At 42.3% G+C, this 25,967-nt stretch overlaps 3 protein-coding genes and 1 long non-coding RNA gene across 11 annotated transcripts; 3 read left to right on the top strand and 1 right to left on the bottom strand.

The window, feature by feature from the left end:
* Nucleotides 1-2,961: 2,961 nt before the first annotated feature.
* On the top strand, nucleotides 2,962-4,864 carry LOC103995453 (uncharacterized protein C24B11.05). Of its 5 annotated transcripts, XM_009416051.3 has the most exons (10): nucleotides 3,026-3,063; nucleotides 3,153-3,198; nucleotides 3,285-3,351; nucleotides 3,430-3,495; nucleotides 3,568-3,665; nucleotides 3,752-3,789; nucleotides 3,875-3,962; nucleotides 4,045-4,317; nucleotides 4,381-4,446; nucleotides 4,529-4,864. In XM_009416051.3, the coding sequence occupies exons 3-10, from the start codon at nucleotides 3,291-3,293 to the stop codon at nucleotides 4,682-4,684; spliced, it is 846 nt and encodes a 281-aa protein (XP_009414326.2). In that variant the 5' UTR covers nucleotides 3,026-3,063; nucleotides 3,153-3,198; nucleotides 3,285-3,290; the 3' UTR covers nucleotides 4,685-4,864. The 5 variants fall into 5 exon arrangements, with proteins under 5 accessions (XP_009414325.2, XP_009414327.2, XP_064935892.1 ...); XM_009416050.3 differs by lacking the exon at nucleotides 3,153-3,198 and having other exon boundaries at nucleotides 2,962-3,113; XM_009416052.3 differs by lacking the exon at nucleotides 3,153-3,198 and having other exon boundaries at nucleotides 2,962-3,113; nucleotides 4,381-4,440.
* Nucleotides 4,865-8,505: 3,641 nt separating this feature from the next.
* LOC135587943 (telomere repeat-binding protein 2-like) lies at nucleotides 8,506-13,994 on the top strand. Of its 2 annotated transcripts, none has more exons than XM_065079823.1 (10): nucleotides 8,506-8,809; nucleotides 9,804-9,951; nucleotides 10,030-10,885; nucleotides 11,023-11,232; nucleotides 11,325-11,387; nucleotides 11,504-11,583; nucleotides 12,062-12,312; nucleotides 12,489-12,800; nucleotides 12,887-12,950; nucleotides 13,306-13,994. In XM_065079823.1, the coding sequence occupies exons 2-10, from the start codon at nucleotides 9,856-9,858 to the stop codon at nucleotides 13,480-13,482; spliced, it is 2,109 nt and encodes a 702-aa protein (XP_064935895.1). In that variant the 5' UTR covers nucleotides 8,506-8,809; nucleotides 9,804-9,855; the 3' UTR covers nucleotides 13,483-13,994. The 2 variants fall into 2 exon arrangements, with proteins under 2 accessions (XP_064935895.1, XP_064935894.1); XM_065079822.1 differs by having other exon boundaries at nucleotides 9,836-9,951.
* Nucleotides 13,995-16,388: 2,394 nt separating this feature from the next.
* LOC135587945 (receptor-like cytoplasmic kinase 176) lies at nucleotides 16,389-19,633 on the bottom strand. 2 transcript variants are annotated; one of them, XM_065079825.1, is made up of 6 exons: nucleotides 19,240-19,633; nucleotides 18,185-18,510; nucleotides 17,854-17,989; nucleotides 17,588-17,730; nucleotides 17,385-17,508; nucleotides 16,389-17,119 (listed from the first exon to the last, which is right to left on the bottom strand). In XM_065079825.1, exons 1-6 carry the CDS (start codon nucleotides 19,301-19,303, stop codon nucleotides 16,659-16,661), a joined length of 1,254 nt encoding a protein of 417 aa, XP_064935897.1. In that variant the 5' UTR covers nucleotides 19,304-19,633; the 3' UTR covers nucleotides 16,389-16,658. The 2 variants fall into 2 exon arrangements, with proteins under 2 accessions (XP_064935897.1, XP_064935896.1); XM_065079824.1 differs by having other exon boundaries at nucleotides 18,185-18,531; nucleotides 19,240-19,632.
* Nucleotides 19,634-22,146: 2,513 nt separating this feature from the next.
* LOC135589138 (uncharacterized) lies at nucleotides 22,147-25,759 on the top strand. 2 transcript variants are annotated; one of them, XR_010476609.1, is made up of 3 exons: nucleotides 22,147-23,399; nucleotides 24,647-24,765; nucleotides 25,093-25,759. It is a non-coding gene; the product is annotated as an uncharacterized LOC135589138 (long non-coding RNA). The 2 variants fall into 2 exon arrangements; XR_010476610.1 differs by having other exon boundaries at nucleotides 22,147-22,580.
* The last annotated feature ends 208 nt before the right edge of the window (nucleotides 25,760-25,967 follow it).

Below are 25,967 nucleotides of genomic sequence, written 5' to 3' on the forward strand. Positions count from 1 at the left end.
TATATTGGGAGTAGTCCATCAGCCTACCACTTTGCAAAGGAGTGGCACCGAAATGCAGATATTGCGCGGGCGTACTTGGAGAAGGCGGGAAGAAGAATGAAGAAGTGGGCGGACTTGGGAAGGCGACCACAAGAGTTCAAGGTCGGTGATTTGGTGTTAATCAAGCTCTAACCAGCATCACTCCAATTCTTTAGGAACAAAGTCTACAAAGGATTGGTGCGCAAGTATGAAGGGCCCTTCCCAATTATTAGTAGGGTAGGCAACGTCTCCTACAAATTGCAGCTGCTAGCGTGGTTCAAAATTCACAATATTCTTCATACCAGCAACCTAAAAGCCTACCACTCAGATCCACAAGATACTTCCCAAAGTGTTTCAACTCGGCTACCACCCACCACAGCCTCCTATGAGAAGCGAGTTGAAACCATTCTAGCGGATCACAAGAAAAAGCTACCCAATGGAGCTGAACAGACAGAGTACTTGGTGAAGTGGCGAAAGCTACCTCGAACTGAAGCCAGTTGGGAGCCTGAAGACACCTTACGACATGAAGATGCAATCATCAACAACTACGAACAAGCGTCGACGAGGGCGTCGACAGTTTAAGTGGGGGAGAATGTTTCGGACGATCGTCGCGCACCCGCAACAACTCCGTTCAACGAACCGTTCGTCGCTCACATCCACATGTACAGCTTCTTGGCAGCATGTTTTGCCTTGGTTTTGAGTCATTTTGCTTGTAAAAATGTAAGCTCGAACAAGTTGCAGCGTTACTAAGCAACCGCTCACCGAACCGAGCAAAACAGCCCTAAAACAGCTTCGTTTTCGTGTGCCACGGGTTGTTTTCTGCAGTCCGCCTTCGCTCACCAAAACGTCAGCCATCTCAACCCATTTGAACCCCCCGAGTGGCACAAGACTGGATGGAGCTTCGGTATAGTGTCGGGCGTTGAACAACCTTTCGCAAGTTCGCACGTTACCTTGACAGGAACTTGTTGTCGCGCCCGACACCCGGTGAGCAGCTGTTTGTGGACTTACAGCTGTTCGTTCAACCCTTTAAAGTCCTTGTTTTTCCCCTCTCCCTCTTTTCTCTTGTGCACGCAAGGTGCTCGCTGAATTGCTTATGAAGCTTCTCCTGTTTTCGCGAGACGTCGGGACTTGTCTATCGCTCGTTCTTTTGAACTAATCAACTTTCTATTTTTACAGGTCCTTCGGGACCTACGAGAGGTTACAAGTGGGCTGATCTTTATGGAGCAATATCGCAAGGGCGAAGTGCAACTTAGGCAACGCAAGCTAAGTTCGCGTCTTTACCGCAAGGGTGCCTCGCGACTTAGGCAAGGCAAGCTAAGTTCGCGTTTTGACCACAAGGGTGCCTCACACCTTAGGCAATTCCAGCTAAGGCCGTGGCAGAGGAGCCAAAGTCGGGAACCACTCAACACGGGCCTTTGTGCAGGAACTCGACGACCCCTGGAAGCACGACCATCCCGGTCGAGAGGCACCTTCTTAGCAGACGGCTTCAACATCCCGACCTCCTGATCCAGTCAGCTTCAACACTTCTCCTGAGAGACGCCTTCCTGTAGATGACGTTGACGGCCCGACCACTGATCCAACCAGCTCCAACACCTCTTCCAAGCGATCGAGAACTCCCAACATCGATCCGAGGACCAAGCCGTGCTGACTCTTCGATCGCAACACATTAGTTCACCAACACTGGATTTGAAGATTGACGGTTGCTTCTCTTCCATTCTTAGTGGTTACCGCGAGTCAATGATAGAACGAGTGAAAACATTGGAAATTGATACCAGTAGTTTAGTTGATAGTTGTAGAAATCAATGAACAGTCTGTTCAAATATTTTAGTTAGATGTTCTTGTCACAGACTACAAATATCAGATTCAGAGACGAATAGTATGCTGCGCCTAAACAAATTCCATACGCCATCCTCCTCTCTTTTCCTCTCGCATACCTCCATGTTAGGTTCACTACTTCACAAAAAAGATGACCCACATCACGACGAGAGTCCCTGTTTCTACTGCACGCTGATACGATGACGATGCTTGGAAATAGAACAGGTGTGTGGTGATCTCAGCTGATTTAGAAGCAGTAATCCCATGTTTTAATCTTGTCTATGATGGATGAACAATATAAAGCATTATAGATTGGAAATTGAACAGGTGTTGCTGGTCGCCACCGTTGTTGCAACTCCATCGATGACAAGATATTTTTGTCTGTATTTGACCTTCTTCGGTTGAATCAGTAGGCAGAAATCCCAAGTGTGAGTTGCAGACAAGAAACAAATGATTCGGAAGCTGCGGACGAGAAGCATTGAAGACAGGACAACCCCACCTTCAGTTTGGAAAAGATCAACAACACAAATAATGATGAATCGGAGAGTGCACAACAGGTCGATGACAGCGAGCACCTCCGGGGCCAAAACCGACGTGACAATCCATCCATCAGCTGCTTTCTCTTTAATCCCCGTGGCTACTGTGGTCGAGGTGAATCAGAGAGTGGATGACAGCCGTCGATAAATTCCACTCTGAAGAGTGCTTCCCCCCCCAAAAAAAAAGATTTGCTCAATTCTTCCTCGTGCAATTGATTAATGGTTCAAGAGCTAAGAACAGTCCTTTGGCGTCAGGGATGACGACGATGTATTTTCTTATGAATAGATCGGAAAAGTACTGTTCTTTTTTCGTATTTTAATATCTATCTATATGATCCTTGGCGGGCACGACACGCCGTTCGATCTCGGCCGAGCACATCGTTTTGGACGGTCCGCGTTCCTCCGACAGTGTCGCCGCCGAATTAGATTTGGCATGCGTACTTGTCCGGATGTTATAATCAAGAAACCAACCAATGATATGCTGACAGCTGGACGGCTCGGAAGCCCGCCAGCGGCCTTCCTTGTCCCCTTCTCTTTTTTATCTTGATTAGTATCTGCAACAGTTAGGAGGCCAATTGATGGTTTTTGAATGCTGCCAATGGCAGCCAGAGGAGGCAACGGCTTGCCTGTTCTATTTAAATGGACTCCTTCCGACCTCTCTTCTCCCCTCGCCTCGTCCTCTCCCTTCTCATCGGTGCTGTGTTCTTGCCTCGTTCTCGTCGATCTTTCTTCGATTAGGAACAGGTTCTGTTCGACTAAGATTTCTTCACGTTAAATCAACAGAAAACTACAACAGGGTCGCAGTTTCCCCGAAAATTCTACAAAACGGGTGAAGATTTGATCGGCATTGGCTAAATAATTCTCTATACGATGGCTAAAAGTTCGACCTTTTCGTGTTTTGGCTGACTATAACAGATCAAGATGGAGTACGAGGACCGACACCGACGGGCGCAGCGACGCAAGCACGATTGCCTGCTCTTCGGTACGTTTTCGGCTTAGGGTTTCGAAGTTTCGCTGCAAGCTACTCAATGCGCAGGTCTTGTTGTGTTCTCGAACGCAGATCTGGATGACACGCTCTACCCTTTGAGCTCCGGCATCGCAACCGAGTGTCTCAGAAACATCCAGGGTATACATTGACACAGTTCGACTGTACTCTGACAGAGACTGTGTGTTCTAACTCTTTCCTTTCATGTTTCAGATTACATGGCCGAGAAGCTCGGGATCGAGCAGACAAAGATCCCGGACTTGTCGAATCTGCTGTATAAGAGCTACGGGACGACAATGGCGGGCCTACTGGTACGCAGAGTTGCTCCATTTCTTCTTCTTTAGACTCAAATCCGGTACAGTATCATGATGTTGTCTTCGTGCCGTCCGTTGTTCAGGCCATCGGCTACAGATTTGACTACGACGACTACCACAGGTTTCAACTCAACTCTAATCTTGCTCTTTCTGCTTCGCTGATGATGACGATGGATGGTGCCATTGACTTCAGCTCTATTCGACAGCTTTGTTCATGGGCGATTACCTTACGAGAATCTGAAGCCTGATCCCGTTCTCAGGCATCTCCTGCAGAGCCTTCCAATTCGTAAAGTTGTAAGCTGTTCGAACTTTACGTCAGAGATCATTGAGAGTTCACTTGGCAGAGGTGCTGAGGTCTTTTCCTGTCCCGAAACAGATATTTACCAATGGCGATAAGGTGCATGCTAAGAAAGTGCTTGAAAGGCTTGGGATGGAAGACTGTTTCCAGGAAATTATATGCTTTGAGACGCTGAATCCACCATCGTCTTCCTCTGAACAAGAAAGCACAGCAGATATATTTGACATTGTTGATCACTTCTCTGACCACAGAACTGGAGCTGAGCTGCCAGAGACACCGATACTCTGCAAGCCATCTGCAAACGCCATGGAACGTGCTATCAGAATCGCTCATATCGATCCTCAAAGAACGGTGAGATGCTCTGTCCTTCACAGACAAACTAAGACTTGATCTGACCGAACGAGTCTCCTACAGATCTTCTTCGATGACAGCGTTCGCAATATCCAGTCGGGGAAACGCATTGGCTTGCACACAGTACTTGTAGAGTTCATTTTGCTGAAATCTGCCTATGCTCGTTGAAATGATATGATCCATTGCGACTGATGTCTCACTGTGGATTCAGGTTGGCACTTCACATAGAATTAAAGGTGCAGATCATGCATTGGAGAGCATCCACAACATCAAGGAAGCATTCCCTGAGCTCTGGGAGGAGGGTGATAAAACAGAGGATGTTCATCACCCGGGCAAGATTGCGCTGGAGACATCCGTGATAGCTTAATTCTTCCATGAAATTACTGTCAGAGGAGGATAGCTAGTCCGCTTCATGAATGTAATCAAGGGGAGGGAAAGAGGACAAGCATAACATGGATGAACTTTTCCTCCAAAAATCCCCTGTTCTGCTGCTACATATGACTTGTACTCCATGCTCAGAAATAAATCATTTGGCTAAACGAACAGACATGCAGAATGAATCATCTGTTCTTGTTTCCTGTTTGAATTCTGGTTTTTGTTGTAGCTCTGTGATGAGAGATCTGTCATTGAGTTGACCCTTTTGCTGTAGTATTTATTATCTCGCACAAATTAATGCCGGGTGAGGTTTGTCTGATGCTAGAAAAGGTAAGCCATGGCCTCCATTGCTGAATACTAAGAAATTAAACCAGACAAATCAATCTGTAGCTCGTGCACCTTCCATCATGTCTGAATATTCTGCAGGTCAGCGGATTCAGATCCATGCTGGTAGTATCTACTCCAATCCAAGCTTTATCCAACACTGGTTCTTCCACTTTGACTTCTTTCCGCAACTCAATTGTATGTGCTCGAGCTTGTGACCGATCCACCGTGGCCCAACTTGGAGAGAAACAGCGGAGCTCCGAGTGGTATCAGCAGATGGACACAGATTGAAAAGAGCCGTCACCACAACCTCTGCATTCATAAAAAGACAGCCATGCCTCGCACTAATCCTTCCCATCCACTGATTTGACCTGCGGTAGCACTTCTTCTTTTGTTTACGTATCCTTCGTCTGTGATTTGGACTAGTACAAGTCAAGCTCAGACCTTGAGGTAAGGTTTCTATGGCAGCATTCCTCTGATGTACCATCATCTGAAGGCTGTGTTGGTCCTCCACATGCGCAAGTTTAGACCCCGTACACCCATACTCATGGAGGCGACTGGGGAAGATGAAACGGAGGGGACATGGTAATGGAGCCGTGTTGGTAACTTGCAAGGCTGTGTTGATTGCGATCTCATCTTCCCACACGCACACACCAAACTATTCGTTCATTCTTAAGCGACGGCGGCGTCGTCGTCGTCGCGTGGTCAAACAGCCGATGCAGTTGGTATCGTGTTTTGTATTTGGTGACGACTCAGTCGATTCTGTCATCTTTTACTTACACTATTCATACCTCATTTTGTTCAAACCTAACCAAATGAACATTGTTGTTATTTGTCATGTCAATTTTCACAGCCATCAAATCTTCCTGTTGGATACTTTATAATTAAGAAAATAATTTAATATATTATCTTGAGAAAAGTATAATCTTTTATTATACTTTCCATTTCAAAAAACATATAAGTATTAAAAACACAAAAGAAGTTTTGTGACTGAGGGCACAAAAAATGATACTCTCCTCTCAAAAAAGATAAAAATCTAATTATATTTACATATTGGGCTAATCTAATTATCCATACATGAAAAATTACATAAGAATCAAACGCATTTAAAACATGCCAAATCTCTTCACTTACATTGCATATAGCTCATGAAAAACGAACTTATCTTGTGTAATATCTTAACCATCACCTCAAAATTATATTTCACATGGATCTTTTTGACTTCCTCCTATACAATCGGAGGTATCTCTCACTACTATAATCTTGCAGTATAACATATTCGAGCTTTTTATATTACTATAACATATTCTTTTAACAAAAAAATCAATACCACCAAACTCACTATTCAACCATCAATTAATTGTACTCTATAGTTCTATTTCATTCATTGAGTCTAACTAATTTTACCTTACATCCTTAAGTCAACGCATTCCGTCTTCCTCCTAGCGAGGATTGAAACCTTCCTCCGCATAATTTCATACCAATTCAAAGTCAATTTATCGTATTTGACTACTATTTTGACACATCTCCTTCATAGTTCCATCAAATTGAGACATCAATTTACAATCCGAGACATACACAACAGCCTTGTATATATATATATATATATATATATTAGAGAGAGAGAGAGAGAGAGAGAGAGAGAGAGAGTCCATGTGATGGCAATAAATACGTCTTCAACATGGATCTGTTCCCATTACAACAAGACAAGATTACACATTTATTTTCCCGTAATATACACATATATAACCTTGGAAAATATCATGGCAAGACCGTGGCCACATGCACGTGCCAAGTTTACTTGCCGTGTCATCGTCTCACCGAGCGGGCCAAAACGACATCCTACACGTTACGAGATTCCCTCCCATGGCAGCGTGGCTCACCACGCCACGTGGTCCGCATGCACCGCCTCGTTGTCATATCAAATTGAGCTGAATTAACTCGTGCCTTGACCGAATCTTAAAGCACATCAAAGCCGACTAGTACATGCGTTATAAAGTGATCGTTCGCATTGGTTGGATCCGATCAGTTGGGTCCCTCTCAACCACGTCACAACATCCCTAATTTTGTTTCATAGCGTGTTTGTGTTAGCTGCTGGGGTGAGAATAATAAAATTAAAATTATTTAATAATAAAATAAAAATAGAAAAATAGTTTTAAAATTAATAATAAATTAAATTTTTAATAATAAAAATAAATAATAATAATAATATTATTATTATTATGGAAATTAGTGACAGTTCATGACAGTGACATGCTTAGTCTCCACTTCCTTCCAATTTAATTTATTACAATACAATCGATGCCACGTTACATACATTCGTCGCGACGCGTGGAGAACCCAATATATATTACTGGAATTCTGCATTTAATTAGATTACTTAAATTATAAGAAACGAAATTCCACGTCCGCACGCCGCCACCAATCAAACGATTCCTTTTCGTCTCCCCAACCCCCGTAACTGGATAAGGGGCTTTTGACATCCGTCGTTCTCCGTTCGACACGTGTCAGTTGCAGCGTTATGGTCGGGCGAATTTTGACTGGATAACCGTCCCCGCTCCTCTCTCTCGTATGCACACAAACGCGTACACTGTTATCGTTCCCACAGCCACACGAGCGTAACCCCCTTATCCCCCGGACTAGTAACGCCGTCAAATCCGGTGGCTGTCGCTTCCGCCACGTCACCCTTTCCCTTCACGCCGTCAGTCAACCCCCCTCGAAAGTGACGGTCCATCCTCATGTCCCCCCATGCAATTGCTCCGTAGCTCCACGTGGCCCCCACCCCACTCACAACGGACGGGCCACAATTCACCTCCCCATCCTCACCGAATTGACCATAATGTCCTTCCTTTCTCGCACGTGCCCCTAGATCTCGAGGGTAGTCTTGTCAAATCGAAACGGCTACATGTGATTGAGCCCTCTGATGGGGGACCCGGAACAGGAAACAGCTACCTCTAATTCTGGCTTCATTTTTTTGCCACGTGCAGCGGAAACTTAGCATCCGGTTTCGCATTATCCCACATACTTCCAACCACCAAAAAAAAATCTATATACATATATATATATACATGAACATATTTGAGGCAAAAAAAAGTTTTATTTTCACTTCGGTGAAAATTAAAATGATTTCTGCGGTTACCCCAACACCAAAACCCGTCTGGCGTACAGTAAACGGCACGCTTCTGTCACAAATTATCAGACAGGTGTCGTGTCAAGTAGTCGGTAAAGCATTTTTTAACGTACAAAACCGTTGGATGCCTGAACTGAATCCTCGACCGTGCGATCTCGGGGAATGGAAACGTGGACGGTAAGGGAGCGGTTGGTGATGGCAAATGGATCACGCGACGGGAGGTAGCGGCCATGGTTGGCTCCGACAACCGGATACAGGCGGTGACGCCGCGGAGAGAGTTACCGGATGAGCCGGTTGCCGGGTGGGGAGGGGTCAAAGGCATAATAAGAGCGGGGGGGGTTTAAGCCAAAAATGGGATGGTTTAAAGAGAGGTTTTGGCCATCGATAAAAGTGGGGAGAGGGAGAAAGATGTATATATAAATCGTAGATTTGGAAGAAGAAGAGGAAAAAAATAGAAATTGAGGGGTGGAGAGAAACGATTCGGGAAGAACAAAGGCGTTGATGAGGAGCGACTTGGGTGGGAATTCCCGATTGAGATCTGGAGTCGAGCAAGTTGGAATCCTCCGATCTCGTTTCCGCTTGAATACGGACGGGTGTTCGGCGGACGTCCGGCGTTTTCCCCGCGATCTGATGCGAGTTTGAGATCACATCGTGTTCTTGAAGGTAAGCGGATGGAATTCTGCTCCATTTCAGGTGGTTAATTCTTCTCGTGGACTCGGCAGCTCCGGATTCGGTGCATTTCTCTTTGGTCCTAGCCAATACCGTGAATTGTGCCTCGCTTACGCCTTTCGTGATGAATTTGGCTTGCTCTTCCGTGATCCCGTTGGTTTGTCTATTTGGAGAAGCGATCGGAACTCTTTCGTGTACAAATTTCAGTAATTTTCTTTTAAATTCGGTTGAATTCGTTTGCGATCCGATCTGCGCCTGTGCAATTCATCTCGAGCATAAGGATTTTTCTCTATCTCTCGTTTCTTTTCTTGGGGTTTTGGATCTGGAATCTCAATTTCGTAAGCCTTACGGTTCCTTATGCTTGTGATATTTGTCTTGGTCGCTTCTTTCCAGGGTTTCGTGATCTCTTAAAACTTCTTCCGTCCCCGGTGTAGGAAACTTGTGTTCTTTTCTAATTTAAACCTCTTTTCCCCGCTTGAGCGAAAATTTCGAAGTAACCTGACATGGTAAATCTGCGATTTATCCTGGACGTACAGAAGCTAAATTCCCCATCTCAATGTCTGCTGTAAATCCTCGTTTTTCGTATTAAGCTCTGTTCATGAGGTTTTGGGTTTTTGAGATGGGTTTTGATCATTTTGTTATATTCTTCTGTCCATCGTTGTAGTTTTAAGACCTAAAAGAAGGATTTTTACCTGATAAATGAGACGACATATGTTTAGTTTCCGTAGAATTTGCCCATGAGATTTTTCTTTTCTTTGTTAACTGATTTCTTTGAAACGCATTCTCAACTGGAAGTGGCAAATACCCAAGCAAGCTCACTTATCCAAAGGATTGCATTTGTTTCACAGAAAATGTCTTCTGGCATTGTGGAACTTGGATTGTTATTTTTCTACTCTTTGTAATTTTATTAATCACGTGAAAGTTTAGCAATTCCTTTCGATCTCAATTATGGACATTTCATATTTTTTTCTTTCGGAATTCATGACAGATTGTAGATACAGTGATGCTTCTCTTTTGCAGTTGCTGAGTTTCTTCTTCCTATGAGTCTTTGGGATATGGTGTTGCAAAAGAGAGTGGATTGTGGATCCAGTGGCTACCAGGCCCCTGTGATGCCACATTTTCCAAGATCAGCTAAGGTATATTTGTTGTCCCAATTTGCTCTTATCTTTGTTTGGCATCTACGCTCTGCGTAACTCGTCACGGTCCATCTACAGGGAAAGCGTTCTGTAAGAAAGAAGGTTGAGGACAACCAAATGTGTGCATTCGATTTGCTTGCAACTGTAGCAGGCAATTTATTATCGGAAAGGGAGAATTCTTTGACTCCATGTAATGATACTGGAACATCTAACACTGTTGCGGTTAAGGATACTGTTACCCAAGATCAATTGGATAAAGAGAAGCCATGCAAACTTGAAGCTTTTGATTGGTTAAGATGTTCTGAAGATTTATCAGGTCCCGAAAATGACCTCAAAATGCAGATCAAGCATGACATAAGGGAAAACACCTCAAAAGCAACATCGTCTGATCCTGCTTCTCTCTGTGTAAAGTCTGACATATCAGATGAGGATCCGATCAGTGGAGAATCTAAGTTCTTTGGTGCCAGTGGTAAAATTGGACATGCTGTTGATACTGTTGCAGAAAGATATGCCATGGGAAGGCCTTATTCTAGTCCTGCAGGATCACGCAAATGCAAAGAAGATGGGAGCAACACACCGCAGCAAGCTGAACGACTAGTGGCTGGAAATGCGATAGATGGAAATGCTCCACATTCGTACAGTTTGAATGATGCTATGGATTTGGACGGCAAAACTCCTGCTTTAGTTAGCTCTGACAGCAGTTTTGAAGATCCCCTATACAGGAAGAACACCCCTTGCAATAGTTCCTTTCCCAAGCAGGATGAGTGCATGGATCTCCCTGTAGATAAAGATGGTGATGAAAATTCTTCTGGATGCACTCACCCTACTATTGTTACTAACAAGGCCTCTAGGTTGCAGCGTATAGGTGACCGTAGGATAAGGAAGCTTTTAGCATCAAAGTTCTGGAAAGTATCTCCAACAATGTTGCAGGATGGTGAGGCACCTAATAATGATACTACAAAATTTCTTCCCATCCTTCTGATTGATAACTTGGCAAGCAGAAATTGTCATTAATATTTTTAATTCTATCATTCAAATAGCATATTCATCTTAGTTCCCTTTCCATTTCAGATGTAGACCAGAAGCCTGCTTTACGAGGCAAGAGAATGTGTTATACACGCCAAAGAACACAGAGGAGCTCCTTCAAGAGAAGGAAATTATTTTATAACTGTTCAGTATCAGCTTCTGATGGGGGGATTTACAGTGAAGATGTGTCAAATATACGTGAGAAGGGTAGGATCAAGTTAGAAACAAATGATTTGCATGCCACTTGGTTTGGAGGTTGGTTATATATAGGCTATCTACTTGCCTTATCCACCTGCTTGGATGCTTTTGAATTTTGAGTCAAAATAATTTCTTTTTAATTTTTGCAGCAAATAGTGCACCGTCCTCCACAACAGGACAGAAGCCATGCTGTGAATTGCCAGACTACCATGGTAAACAATCAACTTAGTACATCATATATTCATCACCATTATATGTCATTGATTATTTTGAGAACCCTGACATGATTAGGTTCTGAGCTGTAATCTTTTCTACCTCTTTGTTTCAGTGAAACTCAGCATTAAGTCTTTCAAGGTGCCAGAACTCTTGATCGAAATTCCTGAGACTGCTACAGTTGGTTCCTTAAAGGTATTTTGCATTTTTGTCAAATTATCAATGCAATTTTCTTTTTCTAAATAGAGGACTGTACCTTGCCACAGGATTTTCTTTGCATTTTCAATGTGATACAAGGTGTGAGAACAACAATTCTATGATAATCAAACTTAATAAAAGCCATTTATCTTATGCTCAATTTTAGAGTTGGCTTGTTGTCCAGGATGATAAAAACTTGTGCTTTAATCATAAACCAATGACATTTTCCGTGTGTCCAATTTAATTCGTTGTGTCAGAGTACACATCTTATCTAGCTCACTGTTTCTCTTTGCTTAAAATGAGCCTGTCTGATGTTTTTTCTTTACTTGAAAGATTTTTGCTTCCAAACAATGTTCTCAATTTGTAGTTTGATGATTGATGGATTTTCTTTTCTTAAAAAAATATCATTATTTTTCAAAATGATGTTTTTGTTTTTTAATTCTGTGTGTTATTATATCATTGCAATTATGTGCAGAGGACAGTTTCAGAGGCTGTGACTGCTATCCTTGGAGGTGGACTGCGTATTGGTGTTCTTCTTCAAGGAAAGAAGGTTAGACATGACAACAAGACCTTGCGTCAGGCAGGGATTTCCCAAGGTGACAAACTGGATAACTTAGGCTTCACATTGGAGCCAAATCCTGGACAAGCCCCAGCACCGCTAACAGGTTCTGAAGACCCTCATTTCCTTGGCCTTGGTTGTGCCCCTGAACCACTACCACTCGCTAGGTAATTGGATTACAGGAACCTTTCCGTTTTTGTTAGCAGATAATTCTATAGAGGTTCTCTTTTACGGTTGCAAATTCTATTGTCAAGGAGACACCAACTGCCCTATAACATGATTTTGTAATTTTCTTTAAGAAACTAAATGTTTTTTGTTAATGATCATTTTGTACATTTCATAGGATACCACCGACTGCCCCTGCCACTACAGATCAGCGGGTATCTGATGCTTCTCCGCAGACTATGACGACCTGCCCTGAGAGCGATCACGATTCAGTGTATTCCCCAGCTGATGCATCATCACCGGAGAAGACAACAGCAAACTCACTAGCTCTGGTTGCTGTCCCACCGACGAACGTCGAGGCACTGGCCATGGTTCCACTACGCAGCAAGCCCAAGCGGCCTGAGGCTGCTCAGCGCCGGGTCAGGAGGCCCTTCTCGGTGGCCGAAGTGGAAGCCCTGGTACAGGCAGTTGAGAAGCTTGGGACCGGAAGGTTTGCTTTCATTTTGCTACACTGATATGTCAATAATAGATCATTGCAGGCAGGATTCCTTACCGCTGCACGTATTCATTCTACAGGTGGCGGGACGTTAAACTTTGCGCCTTTGAGAATGCAAACCACCGTACTTACGTAGATCTTAAGGTAATTACTGTCATGAACCTACCATCAAGAATACGAGAACCAACCCTTGCATTCTTCGACTTCTTAATCGTCAAATGTATCAATCATGTGCTTTTGACTCGCACATTTTGACTTCTCTGCACGTCCGGCTTCCGTTTCAAGTCTCACTAGTTCTTTGATTTAGGAGACCATGTAGGATGGTTAACAATATCTGTGTGTCCCAGCAAGGAAAAGCTTGTGTTTTTAGCATGCTTGGAGCTGCCTTTACGCATCAGATTTAAATTAAGGACTTCTATCCAGGGCGAATCTTCCTGTCATGATTCAAAGCAATGTGTGCCGTGTGCTAATCGTAGTGAATTGTTTTTGTTTGACGCAGGACAAGTGGAAGACCTTGGTGCACACAGCCAGGATCTCCCCACAGCAGAGGAGGGGAGAACCGGTCCCACAGGAGCTCTTGGACCGGGTGCTCGCAGCCCATGCCTACTGGTCCCAGCATCAAGCCAAGCTCCAGCTGAAACCACCACCTTCAGCTGAGATCTGCCAGCTTCTCTAGCTCCACAATATAAAAGCCAATTGACCCATGTACAAAATCCCAAAAACACACTCACAAAAGAAAGAACAAGGTAAAAGTAGTAGATGAAACTGCATAATAATTAATATTCACTCACACCATTATTCTTGAAGCCAGGGGGTTCTTCTCCTTGTGAAGTAACAAGGGAAGGAGCTCTCATTGGCGCTTGTACATGACGACTGATGATGATCCAGGGAACAATTGGGCATGGGTGGTAAAACAAAAAAGAAAAAGGAATAAGGCAGCTGCCACTAACAGGATTTGTTCATCTAGTGCACATCCACAGGCTGACTGCAACCAGTGACCTCTCATTCTTTTAACTCATTCTTTGTTGGGGGAATAGGAGATGTCAAGAATGCATTAGCCGCATTAATCAGGTCATCCTGTTGCTTTTCTTGTCATGTTGTAATATTTACTGAATTCATTCTCTCTCAAACATTTATTTGATGTAACATTTAATCCAGATGTTCCTGCAGTACAAGCCATTCAATTCATGCCGTGATTGCTCTGTTACTGGTTCTCATGCAGCATTTATTGCAAATTCTAGCTGTTCCTAGTGCATTAGACGTGGCAGAAACACCATTTTAGGTGGCAACTAATCGACTAATACAATGTGAAAACAAGAGAAACCCATTTGTGCATTCATGCAGCATTTACTTGACTCTGTAGATGTATAAACAGAAAATCTTAGAAAAAATATTTAAAATAATAATAAAACAAGATTCGATCGTTCTTGATTTGACTAGTGAATAAATTTTATTGATAAAAAAAATCATATAATCGATCCAAATAGTTGACATCCTGTAACTAAGTAAACTAGTGGAGATGATAAGTATTGATTACCTTAAGCAATGCAAATGCAACTGGCACTTATTAAAAGAAACTTTTTTTTTTTTTGTCTTTTCGATTCTCATTTCTATCACATCTTTTTCTCTTAAAACTTTCATCTAGTTAATATGAGTTACAAAATATATGAAACTTTCGGTCTTGTCTCTGATATTGTCATAGAGAATCATCTTTTCAAGATCAAACGATAATTGAATCTAAAAATTAATCTAGACATCAAGAAGGTTTCCGAATCTAAAAGTTAATCTAGACATCAAGAAGGTTTTCTTATAGGAATGACAGACTAATCTATGCGGTAACTTCCCAGGTAGGATTCTTTCTCTGAATTTGCTTAAGACATGGTTGGAAGATTTTTTTTGTTTTCATTTTTCTTTTGTAGAGAATATAAATTATATATTATTGGGAGGGTTATGATTTTTTAGAGGGCAACTTTTAACCCTCAACTGTTGGAAACCCTTATTGCAGTTTTTGTTAGAAAAAATTAAGTTCATTCTCATTTGGCTGCAACTCTTTGGTCTTGAGCTCACTCAATCCAATCTCCTATAGTATCCTCTCTCTCACACAAGGGGTAAGTATGCTTGCATCATTGTGCTTCTAAACCTTTCTCAACCAGTCCCTTAGGGAATTTGGATTTAAATTAGAGTTTTTTTTATTTTTTTTAAATAATTACATTTGAAAATATTCTCAATATTTACTTCCAATATGACACAATGGGCCATAGAACCACCTATCCCCTCGACCTTTCTTGTTATTCCTATCGAAATATAAGGTTTTCCATTAAGACAATGAAGACTAAGGATGATCTCTTCTACAAACCTTGAGTCCATGTTCAAAACTATACTAAACCCAAGCCCGTTAAGACCAACATGCATCTTCAAGACACAGGTAAAAATATCTCTTTCGACCCACCAAGTCACACCCTCCCCTTGATATGGTTCAGTCTATTCATACCCATCCTGTATCCGACCTAAGCCTTGGTCAGGAAGTGACCCAAGTCTCATCACTTATTTCCAATGTAGTATCCTCTTCGATGAAGGTTCTTAATGCAGTAACTCATTTGTTGTCTTGTTTGTCACTCTTTTGCCAATGCTTGTCACTATATTGTTGGTGAGCTCAAAGGCCATTGAGGGTCAAGCGGGCAAGTTAATGTCATCACTCTCTCAAGCCTCTTAATATGTCATGTGTGCCTAGGAGTGGTACACATTTTGAACTTAAAATTGACTCTAATTGTTCACCTATTTCGACTTTAATTAGGCACAATAAAACTTTCTAAAACCCATCACTTTTTCTATTATAAAATTTTTTAGATCGAGAATAAAGTCATTCACAATTTGCGTTCCAGATCATTCTCTCTCTCTAACCCCAATTACTTAGACCCAATATTTTACTCTATGAGCACCTGTCCACTCTCAGCTCCTCCCTCTTAGTGGAAGAGATTCTATATCCCTAGCCTTTTAAATAAAACCTTGCTCTCAATAGACAACTCCATTTGAAATAGTGGCCTCAAGCAAGAATATAATGGCTCGAGTAAGAAGAAAATAATATCAAAATTTTTCATAATATGGCTTCCTATTGGTATAAGAGAATCAAAATTTATCTATTTAAGAAAAGGATGGTACCATCCACCATAGTACCGAGGGCATCATCCCGTTTTCTCTCGTTGGTATATAAATTTTTGAGCCTCTTTTGATTTACTAGGCTTCCTAACTAGCCTCCTTGCCCTACATTACTCAAATTATCTCCTAATATCCATTCATATCTTATCAAGGCCTTTTTCCTTCTTGAAATTGAATTAGCTCTTCACAAGATGGGCCTCGATAAAAGCTTAAGTCTTAATGGATTCAATATGAAGTTCTTTGTAGCGTCTAGAATATTCTCAACAGGAAGGAAGATGAACAAGTAACAGGTAAAGTTTTGAGCATGGTTGCAGTATAAATAGTGACTCAATTAGCAGCATCAGCGTAAGAAAGGAAATGTTGGAAGTTGAAGAGAAGACAACTGAGGGAAGCTGTAAAGAACAGCAAGGGAAGCACTCTAGATGGTTGAACCAAAAAATAGTACTACTCCAGCTATGGCAGAGTCCTCCAACTATTCAAGACAAACAGTGCATCAAAGAGTCCTCCACACTCTCAAAATCAAATGGGAGAGTAGTAGCAACTCTATATTGCCAACCCAGGAAACAGAAAAGTGCGATATAGACAGATTCGAAGCACAATGATAGGAAAGATGTACAACAGGTGACAGAGATCTGATTGTTAAAACAAGACTCGGCCTTTTGTTATCGATGGCGCCTTCAGCTTCTGAGATTTTCTTCAATTGGTACAAAGAGGAGATGCCGGAGGCCTATGATGAGCAACCTTCCCCTTGGCACATTCGTCCGATCTTCTCCGAAGCGACCTGTGTGAGTTGCTACCGATGCTTTGGCCGCTCGACTTCTGTTCACTCTGAGGGCTTCTCTCTGTGTCTTTAGCATCCTGAAGCTGTTCTAGTGCAGCCACCACTTGATCCATGGTTGGTCTGTACCTTGCTTCCGAGGATAAGCACTGGAGCGCGAGGACAGCAGCCTTTTGGGCTCCTACGAGTGAATACTGCCCTCCCAATCTTGGATCCAAGACGCGGAAGATCTTTCGCTTGCTCGTGAGATAAGGCCTTGCCCATTCCACCAGATTATGCTCTCCTGTCGGCCGGTTCTTGTCCACAGCACGTCGGCCAGACAACAACTCTAGAAGAACAACTCCAAAGCTATACACGTCGCTTTTGGCAGTCAAATGGCCTTTTAAAATGAACATGTATGAAATCCAGTGTCAGTACGTTCTCATACTTCAACATCATATATGCATGCATATGCTTGTCCAGAATGAAAGTTGTTTGGCTGCATTGGAACAACTTTCAAATGAAAAGTCAGTTTGAAAATAAGGAAAATCATGACTATGTGTTGCAAAAATATTGGTAATTGCAAATGCATTATATAGGCCAGACAACAACTATCAATTATGCGATCATGGAGAGAAAACATTCGACATGTATAAGAAGATCACCTGTTGCAAGGTACTCGGGAGCTGCATATCCATACGTTCCCATGACCCTTGTAGATACATGACTTTTGTCACCTGTTGGACCATCCTTTGCCAATCCAAAATCAGACAGCTTTGCTTCATGATTCTATAAAACCACAAAAAAAATGTCAGTGATTTTTGTCAATTTTGAAGCACTAATAAATAAAAGCCAGAAGACCACTGACTGAATCTAGAAGCACATTAGAGGCTTTAAAATCACGATATATCACTTTTGCCACATCGCTATGCAAAAAGGCAAGCCCTTTTGCAGCTCCAAGTGCGATCTTCATACGAAGTTTCCAAGATAGTGGTTGAAAATATGAACCCCCTGTGTCAATATCAAATTACAGCGAAGAACGATCAGAAGAGCTGAATGACAATCGACAGTAGTCATTTTCAAAGAAATGCTTCAGCCTATCCAATGGATAGGATGTAGATCATATATACTTACTCCTGAAGAGGTGGTTTTCCAAGCTCCCTCGAGGCATGAATTCATAGACAAGAAGCCGTTGCTCGTCCTCCAGGCAATATCCAATAAGCTTTACAAGGTGCGGATGAGACAATTGACCAAGATAATTTACCTCCGCCTACAAGAAACCGAAACAATGTCAGATTTGTTGCAGAAAACAGAGCACGGTTGCCGACATACCGTGACATGTAAAGATAACCTTATACGGAGGCACTGAATAATCAACTCTCCAGATTAAGCTATTGCTAAATAGTTAAATTAAAAGAAATTAAAAAAAAAAAACTCAGTACACGCAGAGTAAAATGATACTCACCAACCATTCCCTGTGACCTTGATGACCTTCCTGGTTCAGCTTCTTCACAGCAATAACCACTCCAGTGCCGGGTTTGGCAGCTGCAAGTGTGTGCTCATCGATCCATCCCTTGAATACCGAACCAAAGCCTCCCTCCCCCACCACACTGTCCGGTCGAAAGTTTCTGGTGGCTATTCTCAGTTCAGTGAAGGTAAAGCTCTTCACATTCACTGACTGCAAGATCTCACCCTCGCTGCGCGGGGTTGGAGGCACAGATGCTGCAGACACCTTGCTACTAGAACCACTTAATTTCTTTCCATCCCTGCTACTGCTTTTAGAGTGTAGTCCTAGGCACGAAAATACGTCTCCTGGTGAATCAGATTCAGGAGAACTGATCAAAAAAACCTACAACTAAGGAGCAAACTGACACATGAAATTCCCATGCGCTCATACCCCCCAAGTTGATCATTAACCCAACATGGTTGTCGAAGAAAAGATTAATGCATTGGCCTCTTACAGAATGATTTTAGATTAACATGACCATAAACACAGAGGTAAGAAAAGTCACCACACCCCATCAAAATCATTCAACCAAATGAGCCTATGAAGACCGAAGTCATGATATGCTACTACATTTATGTACTGTTGTCCGGTAAGACTGATTTCTTGGGATAAAATCCTCAAACTCATCTGGAGATACAAAGATAGGGATGCAAAATAAAGACAGGATAACACCTGCATGAACAGTTATTCACCATACCTCACAAAAAATTTCCGGAAAAGGTAGGTTCAACAACATGCAAAAGAAAGCCCCAAGTCGATCTCTCAAAAACGAAGCCAAAAACTAGGAGATTTAGTCCGGGAAGACAAATATATCTTTGGCTAAAAGTAAACCTAACCAAAACACACCATCGATCTCTGCATTTAGCTAAAAGGGGTGAAAATGTCACCAAACTCCATTTTTGTTGCTGCCAAACACGATATGAACACCCCAAAGATCGAACTTTCCATTCCTATACTTCTACATGAACTCCACTCGAGCTCAAAACCCGCTCAAAAGATCATCTTGTTGGTACCTGAGGCAAAGAAGCAGTGGGAGGGACTCTCCGCCTTCACCTGAGCACCCCAGCAATTCCCCATCACGATCCCCCAGCAATTACCTCACGAACTATGGTTCGGGACGGCGGCACCAGATCCGTCCAAGAAGCAATCTTTCCTATAAAAAGCCGGTCGAATCGAGTGCTCCTTCGACCTCAAAAGCGAACACCGACCACCACGGCGGTTCCAGCTAGCCAAAAGCGTTTCCCAGCGGCCGAACTCCAGAATGGAAGCTCAGGTTCCACAACGTGGCACATATTCTGGCGCTGCAAAAGCGATGAGGATAGGAGAACCAAAAAGGTGGCTGCTTTCATTCTTCCCCGTCTCCCCTGTGTGTGTTCTCACCTGCCCCTTCCGCCCCGCCAAGGTTGTCTTCACACCGCAAACAGTGAGTGGGGGTCGGGTGGTGCTTTGTTGCAATGTCATCAAACACACCCGGAGTATAGACCCGATCGAATTCATCCACGTAGCACTAATAACCACGTGTCTTTATTGCAGTCGCCGATTATTTCAAGTGTCTCTGGCTAAGACACAGAAGCTGGTGCCATTGGATGGAGGTATTAATGGCGGGCGCGCTCCCCGTTACGTAACTCAGTCGGCGCCCATCGAGCATTATATTATGATGCAGTGGGAATCGTTATGTGCCGCTTGATGGAGAGCCAGGAGTGGCATGATGACCGTCGGATGGGAATCGGACGGCGCATAGACCTGCAGCCGCCGGTGCAAGTGGACCTTCTTTGTCGGCTCCGGTGGACTCCAACTTGCGTGCTGCGTTTGCCCGTTAAAGAATGTATATATACACACACATATATATATATATATATATATATATATAAAGAAAATAAAAAAAAATAAAATTAGATGCTGAGTTGGAGATGGAATATTAGATGCTTGACATGTTCATGCAAAATACCCAAATATTGTGTACGTAGTAAAATACTTGTTACAACATGATGGATTTGAAGTAGATGTTTTGAGGAAACTGTGGGTGGCAGCAATGGAAACCAGGACGAGCACGTCAACTCGTTCATCATCTCCAGCTATGATTCTCAAGTTATATATGTGAGATGCAGAGCAGATCTGGGAGACTGCTGATAGCAGCTGGTTGACTTCGCTGCTCTCTGCTAGATAATGAAACAACATTGCTGAAGCAATGTCTCTGACATCTAAATTTAACATCAGAAATATTTTGTTTGGAATGATATAACACTGCTTGAGGCAATGTCTCTGAAGCAACGATATAACATGCATCGCTTATTTTTTGTTTGGAATGCATTTGCCACTAGAAAACAAGTAATGGAGAGAGAGAGAGAGAGAGAGAGAGAGAGAGAAGTTGATCGAGGCATTTTGATGCATGGCTGCTCTCTACTAGGAGACAAGGCGATCGGACGAAGACAAGCAATGAAGTCTAATCTACTTTGAAGAAACAAAGTTCCCTTTTTTCTTCTTTTTTGGGAACTTTACACATGTGATCTATCCAATGAGAAAAGTTTCATTGACCTTCAAGCGCCTGCAGTTCATTGGCTAAAATGATCCTTTTGTAGGAGCCGCAGCACAGTAGTAGTAGTAGTAGGAAGGAAGGAACTCCCACCTTCATCTGAGAGCCAAACTTTGAGCTACCGTGATAAAGAAGATCACAATAAAAATCATGTGTTTCTGCAGCACTCTGCTCCTTGATACCTTTCAAAGTCTCATCTGTCTTTTGGATCTATACCAGCAGAATTCTCTCGTCCTACCATGTCATTCACATGGACATGGCTAAAGATGAGAGTAGAATATTAAAAGGTGAGCATTTGATGTGGATGTTTGTCCACATTTGGCAGCTCATGGGAACCTTCCAATGGCTTTTATTGGGACCCCGCAATTTATGGTTGCAAGTGGGCAGGTGTGCACTCTTAATCTCTCCATTAAATTATATGGACCACAGGGATTAACTCTGCTTCCATTTGTGGTTAGGCAAAGGCAGGCAGCCATCCCTTTGACTCTTCCCCAATCCCTTCATCACGAGACCTCTCTTTCTTCTTTCTTACCCCTTCCTTCCCCCCCACAAATAATGACTCTGTTGGGGAGCTCCATGACAAGCACCATGCATCAGTTTCCTGTGCTGTGCTGTGCTGCACTGTTAACATTGTAGTCACAATCACAGAAAAGATAGGAAATCTAGATGCGTTCGGGGTCAAAGCTAAACAAGAGTCATGATGTTTCCAAAGTGTGTGCTTTGGAAATGTTGAAGGCCTTTCGCTTCACTCAATCAGCAACCAGTTTGAATGAAGGATTAAAAACATGTGCAGACGTGAATAGTATAACGTGAAACAGATACTATTGTCATTGTGATGCAATCACTACATCACCATGCACTATTTATTGGACACTAAAGTCAAACATTAAATCAACAACTGCAGTATGAAATTTCAGAATCATCAATCAATCAATCGATCAAGTGCAAGAAAATGAGAGTCTACAGTGAGTAAGTTTTTGATAGTTATATATATATATATATATATATATATGAATATAAATACATTGATTACAGTTATTTATAAAAATATAAATAAATGGAAGGAATGGTGAACAATGGATGATTTTTTTTCCCCAAAAGAAAAATCTTATTCATTTCACTCCCTAATATTTGATCCAATAAACACATGACTATTAGGAATGAATTGTCATGTTAGCAATTGGGAAATATTGCAACACCATTTCCTCTTAATACTATTTATCATGATATTAAGAGGGCTTATTTTGAAACCACCCCAATCTTTCGTTGTATATGTTCATGCCATGTTGCCCGTTATGATGATCCGTTACAGTTGTTAACGGGTCGGATCTAGTCCGCTGTAAATAAAAGCAAAGAAGGGAATCAATTCCCGCCATTTTGAGGGAGTTACCATATAGACCTTCGAGCGGTAACGGCCTCCGATTAGGAATTAGGGTTTGCTTTCGTCGTCGTCCTCCTCCTCTTCTACCGCACGATCGAGTCCCCCATTCCCCAATCTCATCCCCGAGGGTTTCCCAACAACCCGAAATTTCTTATCAATGGCCGGCCAATCGGATCCCTACATCTCCCACTTCTCGGCTCCGGAGGTGCTCAAATCTGGTGGAGTTCATCCCCGACATCAGAACGGAGTCCCTCCACATGATTCATGTAATTTGAGCTCTTTCTTGATCTCTTTATGCCTCTAATTCTATGGATTGATGGCGATTTTGGTGTTATGCCCCTGCCAAGAGGATGTCGGCCTTTCTTTCCGCAAATCGCGAGCAATGGCTCTGAAGGAACGTGAAAAATGCACCATCCGTTCTCCCGAATCGATGTCGGTTGGTGAGGGTTTATTTCTTGGCTGTCATCCAAATTGTTGCTTTCATGAGGTCTGATAACATAAGAAACAAAGAAAGAAGACTTCTTGCTAAACTATGTCTCCTTATAATGCCGACTCTCCGTTAAAATCCTTATCGTAAAGTGCTTACCATAATTATAGTAGTCTTTGATTGGTGCATAATACTTCAGCCCTTGTTCCAGGACTCCATGGATTAGCTTCTCATGGAAGTAAAGAGACTATAAATTTGTCATCTTTCTTCTGTACCTTTCAATTGAAGTCCTGTACATGCTGTTAATATCACACTTAAAGCGAGATCCACCTAATTGCTAAAAGAATCCATAAGCTTTCTTTTCTTTAAGAAAATGCTGGTAATTAAACAGCTTCATGCCATGCAGTTGATCTATTCTTGTGTTTGATGAGCATATGTTGTATCATGACATATATGCTGTTGAAATCTGAAAATTAGTTATTTTAGTTATATAAAAGCTTTTTAGTTGTGTCGGGCCATTTTTCTATCTCATGAAGAATAATTAAACTGCTTAATATTTTACGGCAGTAGGTGCTTCAGTATCTTGATTAATGCCCAGAACATCAGCTGAACTTTTTGATACATGAGAGTCTTGTGATCTAATCTAACCCTTGACATCCATATACATGGATTGTGAATCAGTAGTTCAAGAATTCCATATTTCTTTCGAGAGTCTTATGTATCAAAGTTCCCTTACACTGAGAATTCTACTGCCTTTATAACAATAAGTTGCAGATTCTCAGGTTTCCTTCCCCTGGAAAGCAAGTGACTGATGATGGCAATCAGACATTTGGTATGTCCTTGGTGCTTGCAGCTAGTGAAATGTAATCTATCAGGGAACCCCCAGATGCTAAAACTATCTTTTATCTTCATAATGCTCAGTCATATTTTCATGATTTGCAATACACACAACAATGATAAAAAGAACTATAGAAAATTGTTGCACAGTTCATCCTAACAAGATGTTGACACATCATCTTGCTGGTATTATTTGGTTGTTACTGTCAAAGATTTTAATTTCGAATAATACCACCCATATCGGGCGGTACGTACCGGTCCGCTAGCAGACCGGTATGTGGACTGCCCATTACCGGGTGGTACCGTCGATTGGGGTTGTTTCCGCCCCGTTACCATTCTAAATTGGTCATCACCGTCCGCTACCGGGTGGGTATTAGTCGAGGGAGAAGAATGAAGAGGAGAACTTGGAGATCCGGCGCCGCTCTCTCTCCTCATCTGAGGTGACGAGGGCTCGCCGTCATCGGTGACTTCTCCTCATCCACGCGGGGAGAAGAATCCTCGGCGACGTCGTGGGGAGAAGAAACCGAACGTCCTCATCCACGCGGGGAGAAGAATCGTCGGCAACGTCGTGGGGAGAAGAAACTGAGTGTCGTCGAGGCAGCGTTTCTTCTTCCCACACAAGCAGAAGAAACAAGGTGACTTGCACAAGGAGAAGGAAACGGTTTCTTCTCCCCACCTTCTCTCCACGCGGGTAGAAAAGAGGTAACATCGCCTTTATATATATATATACATATATATATATATATACATATACATATATATATATACATACATATACATATATATATATACATACATATACATATATATATATATACATATATATATATATATATACATATATATATATATATACATATACATATATATATACATATACATATATATATACATATACATATATATATACATATACATATATATATACATATACATATATATATACATATACATATATATATATATGTTTCTTCTTCGCACGTGCCAAAAAGAGCGATGAGACAGTCAACCTTTTTTATTTACTTTTATATATATACCGAGCAGTATACCAAAATGTACCACTCGATATACAGTACCATATCATACCATACCGAGTGAATCTCGAAACTCTAGTAGGGTATGAAATTTCAATCCTTAGTTATTGTATCTATATTCTTGGAGTCTACCATCATAGTGAAGATTCTGCAATGATTACCTTTACAGAAGTGAAACACTTGACTTAAATGACATTTGTTCTTGCAGCTAAAATGTCTCCAAGTAAATATATTGAGCCCATTCATGGGAAGGGCCTGACAAGCTTTCAGTGAACATGAGAGCCCACAGATCATCAGGAAGCAAACAGATTAGATCATGGCCCAAGAGTAAGTCGGTCAGTTTTCATTCTTATAGCATCTTATTGGCTTTGCAGTTGAATCAAATGGCAAATGCATGTATATAATCTACAAGTGATTTCTTCAAGCATTAATCTGCTGACTTTATGCTTGCATGCCTCTTGTGTACATGTGACAGTGCTTTTGGCTATCGTTTCTTGACGAAGTTTGTCTACAACTTTATTTTCATGTGACTACTTCTTGAGTATAAATTCTTCTCACTTAGATTTTGTGGTTATCCTTTCAGATTCCGTAGCTTCTGCCTAATTCTTTGTCCACTAATGAGAATGCTCGCTCTAATTCACTTTCCTTTTGCAGCTTTCCATTACAGGGAACAGTTCTGTCTTGCCTTCATGTAGGACTCGTGTGATCCACCGGTCTTCTTCCTCTCCCCTTGTAAGCCACCTCCGCCATCTCTTTGCACAAGGCTGTGACGACGATTGCTGCAAGAAAAGCAACGCCCTCGTGCTTCAGAGAGACCGGAACCTTGTGATCTATGGCCCAGCGCTTTGGGCCACCGGCACGAGAGTTCTGGTCTCTGCGGGTGTGGTGGTGACACAGAAGTCAACCAGTGCCGTCGGAAAGCCCAAGAACAAGAGCATCTCCATTCATGGCGAATGAATCAATTAGACCGAACAACGACAAAGGCTAGCTATGTGTATATGAAGCGCTATGCTCAGTGCAACTGTAACAGAAGTGATATCTTGGTATCGTCGTACCCGAGGCAGCAGTAAAGAGACACCTCCTGCTGCTCATTCTACAGTAACATCGCATGCGACGAATTCAGAAGTACGCTTCAGTGATAAATAATGATGAACAGTAGCAACAGCATTTGCAAAAAGCTCGGAGGAGGCAGACCACCAACGGGCATCGGCGTCGCCTCTCGTGTCGCAGACCTTCGTCGGTCTTATCCTTGGATCTTTCGTTTCTCTTGTTGTAAGTAGCACTTCGATTCTTTCGTCCGTCTTGACACGGACTTAGCTGATTTTGCCTAAGTCGTGCGGTACCCTTGCGCATCCGTCCGCAAAGGTCAGTCTCCCCGGAGCCTCCCATTGTCCCTTAGGACCAACAAAAGAGAGAACGGGTTAAAGAGAACGCCTCAATCGGGATCCACAAGCAAACATGTCCGAAAAACACTTCATAGACAATGTAAATTATAAATAGACTTTACAAGCTCTGAACAGTGGCACAAC

The sequence above is a fragment of the Musa acuminata genome, chromosome BXJ1-8 (assembly GCF_036884655.1).
Source record: "Musa acuminata AAA Group cultivar baxijiao chromosome BXJ1-8, Cavendish_Baxijiao_AAA, whole genome shotgun sequence".
Classification (NCBI taxonomy): Eukaryota; Viridiplantae; Streptophyta; class Magnoliopsida; order Zingiberales; family Musaceae; genus Musa; species Musa acuminata.

Coding starts and splice junctions, on each gene's coding strand:
- LOC103995453 (XM_009416050.3), top strand. CDS start 3,291: ATGGAGTACGAGGACCGACACCGACGGGCGCAGCGACGCAAGCACGAT. Junction 3,666..3,751: donor CGACAATGGCGGGCCTACTG/GTACGCAGAGTT, acceptor TCCGTTGTTCAG/GCCATCGGCTACAGATTTGA. Junction 4,447..4,528: donor TTGGCTTGCACACAGTACTT/GTAGAGTTCATT, acceptor CTGTGGATTCAG/GTTGGCACTTCACATAGAAT.
- LOC135587943 (XM_065079823.1), top strand. CDS start 9,856: ATGAGTCTTTGGGATATGGTGTTGCAAAAGAGAGTGGATTGTGGATCC. Junction 9,952..10,029: donor ATTTTCCAAGATCAGCTAAG/GTATATTTGTTG, acceptor GTCCATCTACAG/GGAAAGCGTTCTGTAAGAAA. Junction 10,886..11,022: donor TCCAACAATGTTGCAGGATG/GTGAGGCACCTA, acceptor TTTCCATTTCAG/ATGTAGACCAGAAGCCTGCT.
- LOC135587945 (XM_065079824.1), bottom strand. CDS start 19,303: ATGGGGAATTGCTGGGGTGCTCAGGTGAAGGCGGAGAGTCCCTCCCAC. Junction 17,509..17,587: donor CTAATGTGCTTCTAGATTCA/GTCAGTGGTCTT, acceptor GTGGTTTTATAG/AATCATGAAGCAAAGCTGTC. Junction 17,120..17,384: donor TCCCGAGTACCTTGCAACAG/GTGATCTTCTTA, acceptor TCATTTTAAAAG/GCCATTTGACTGCCAAAAGC.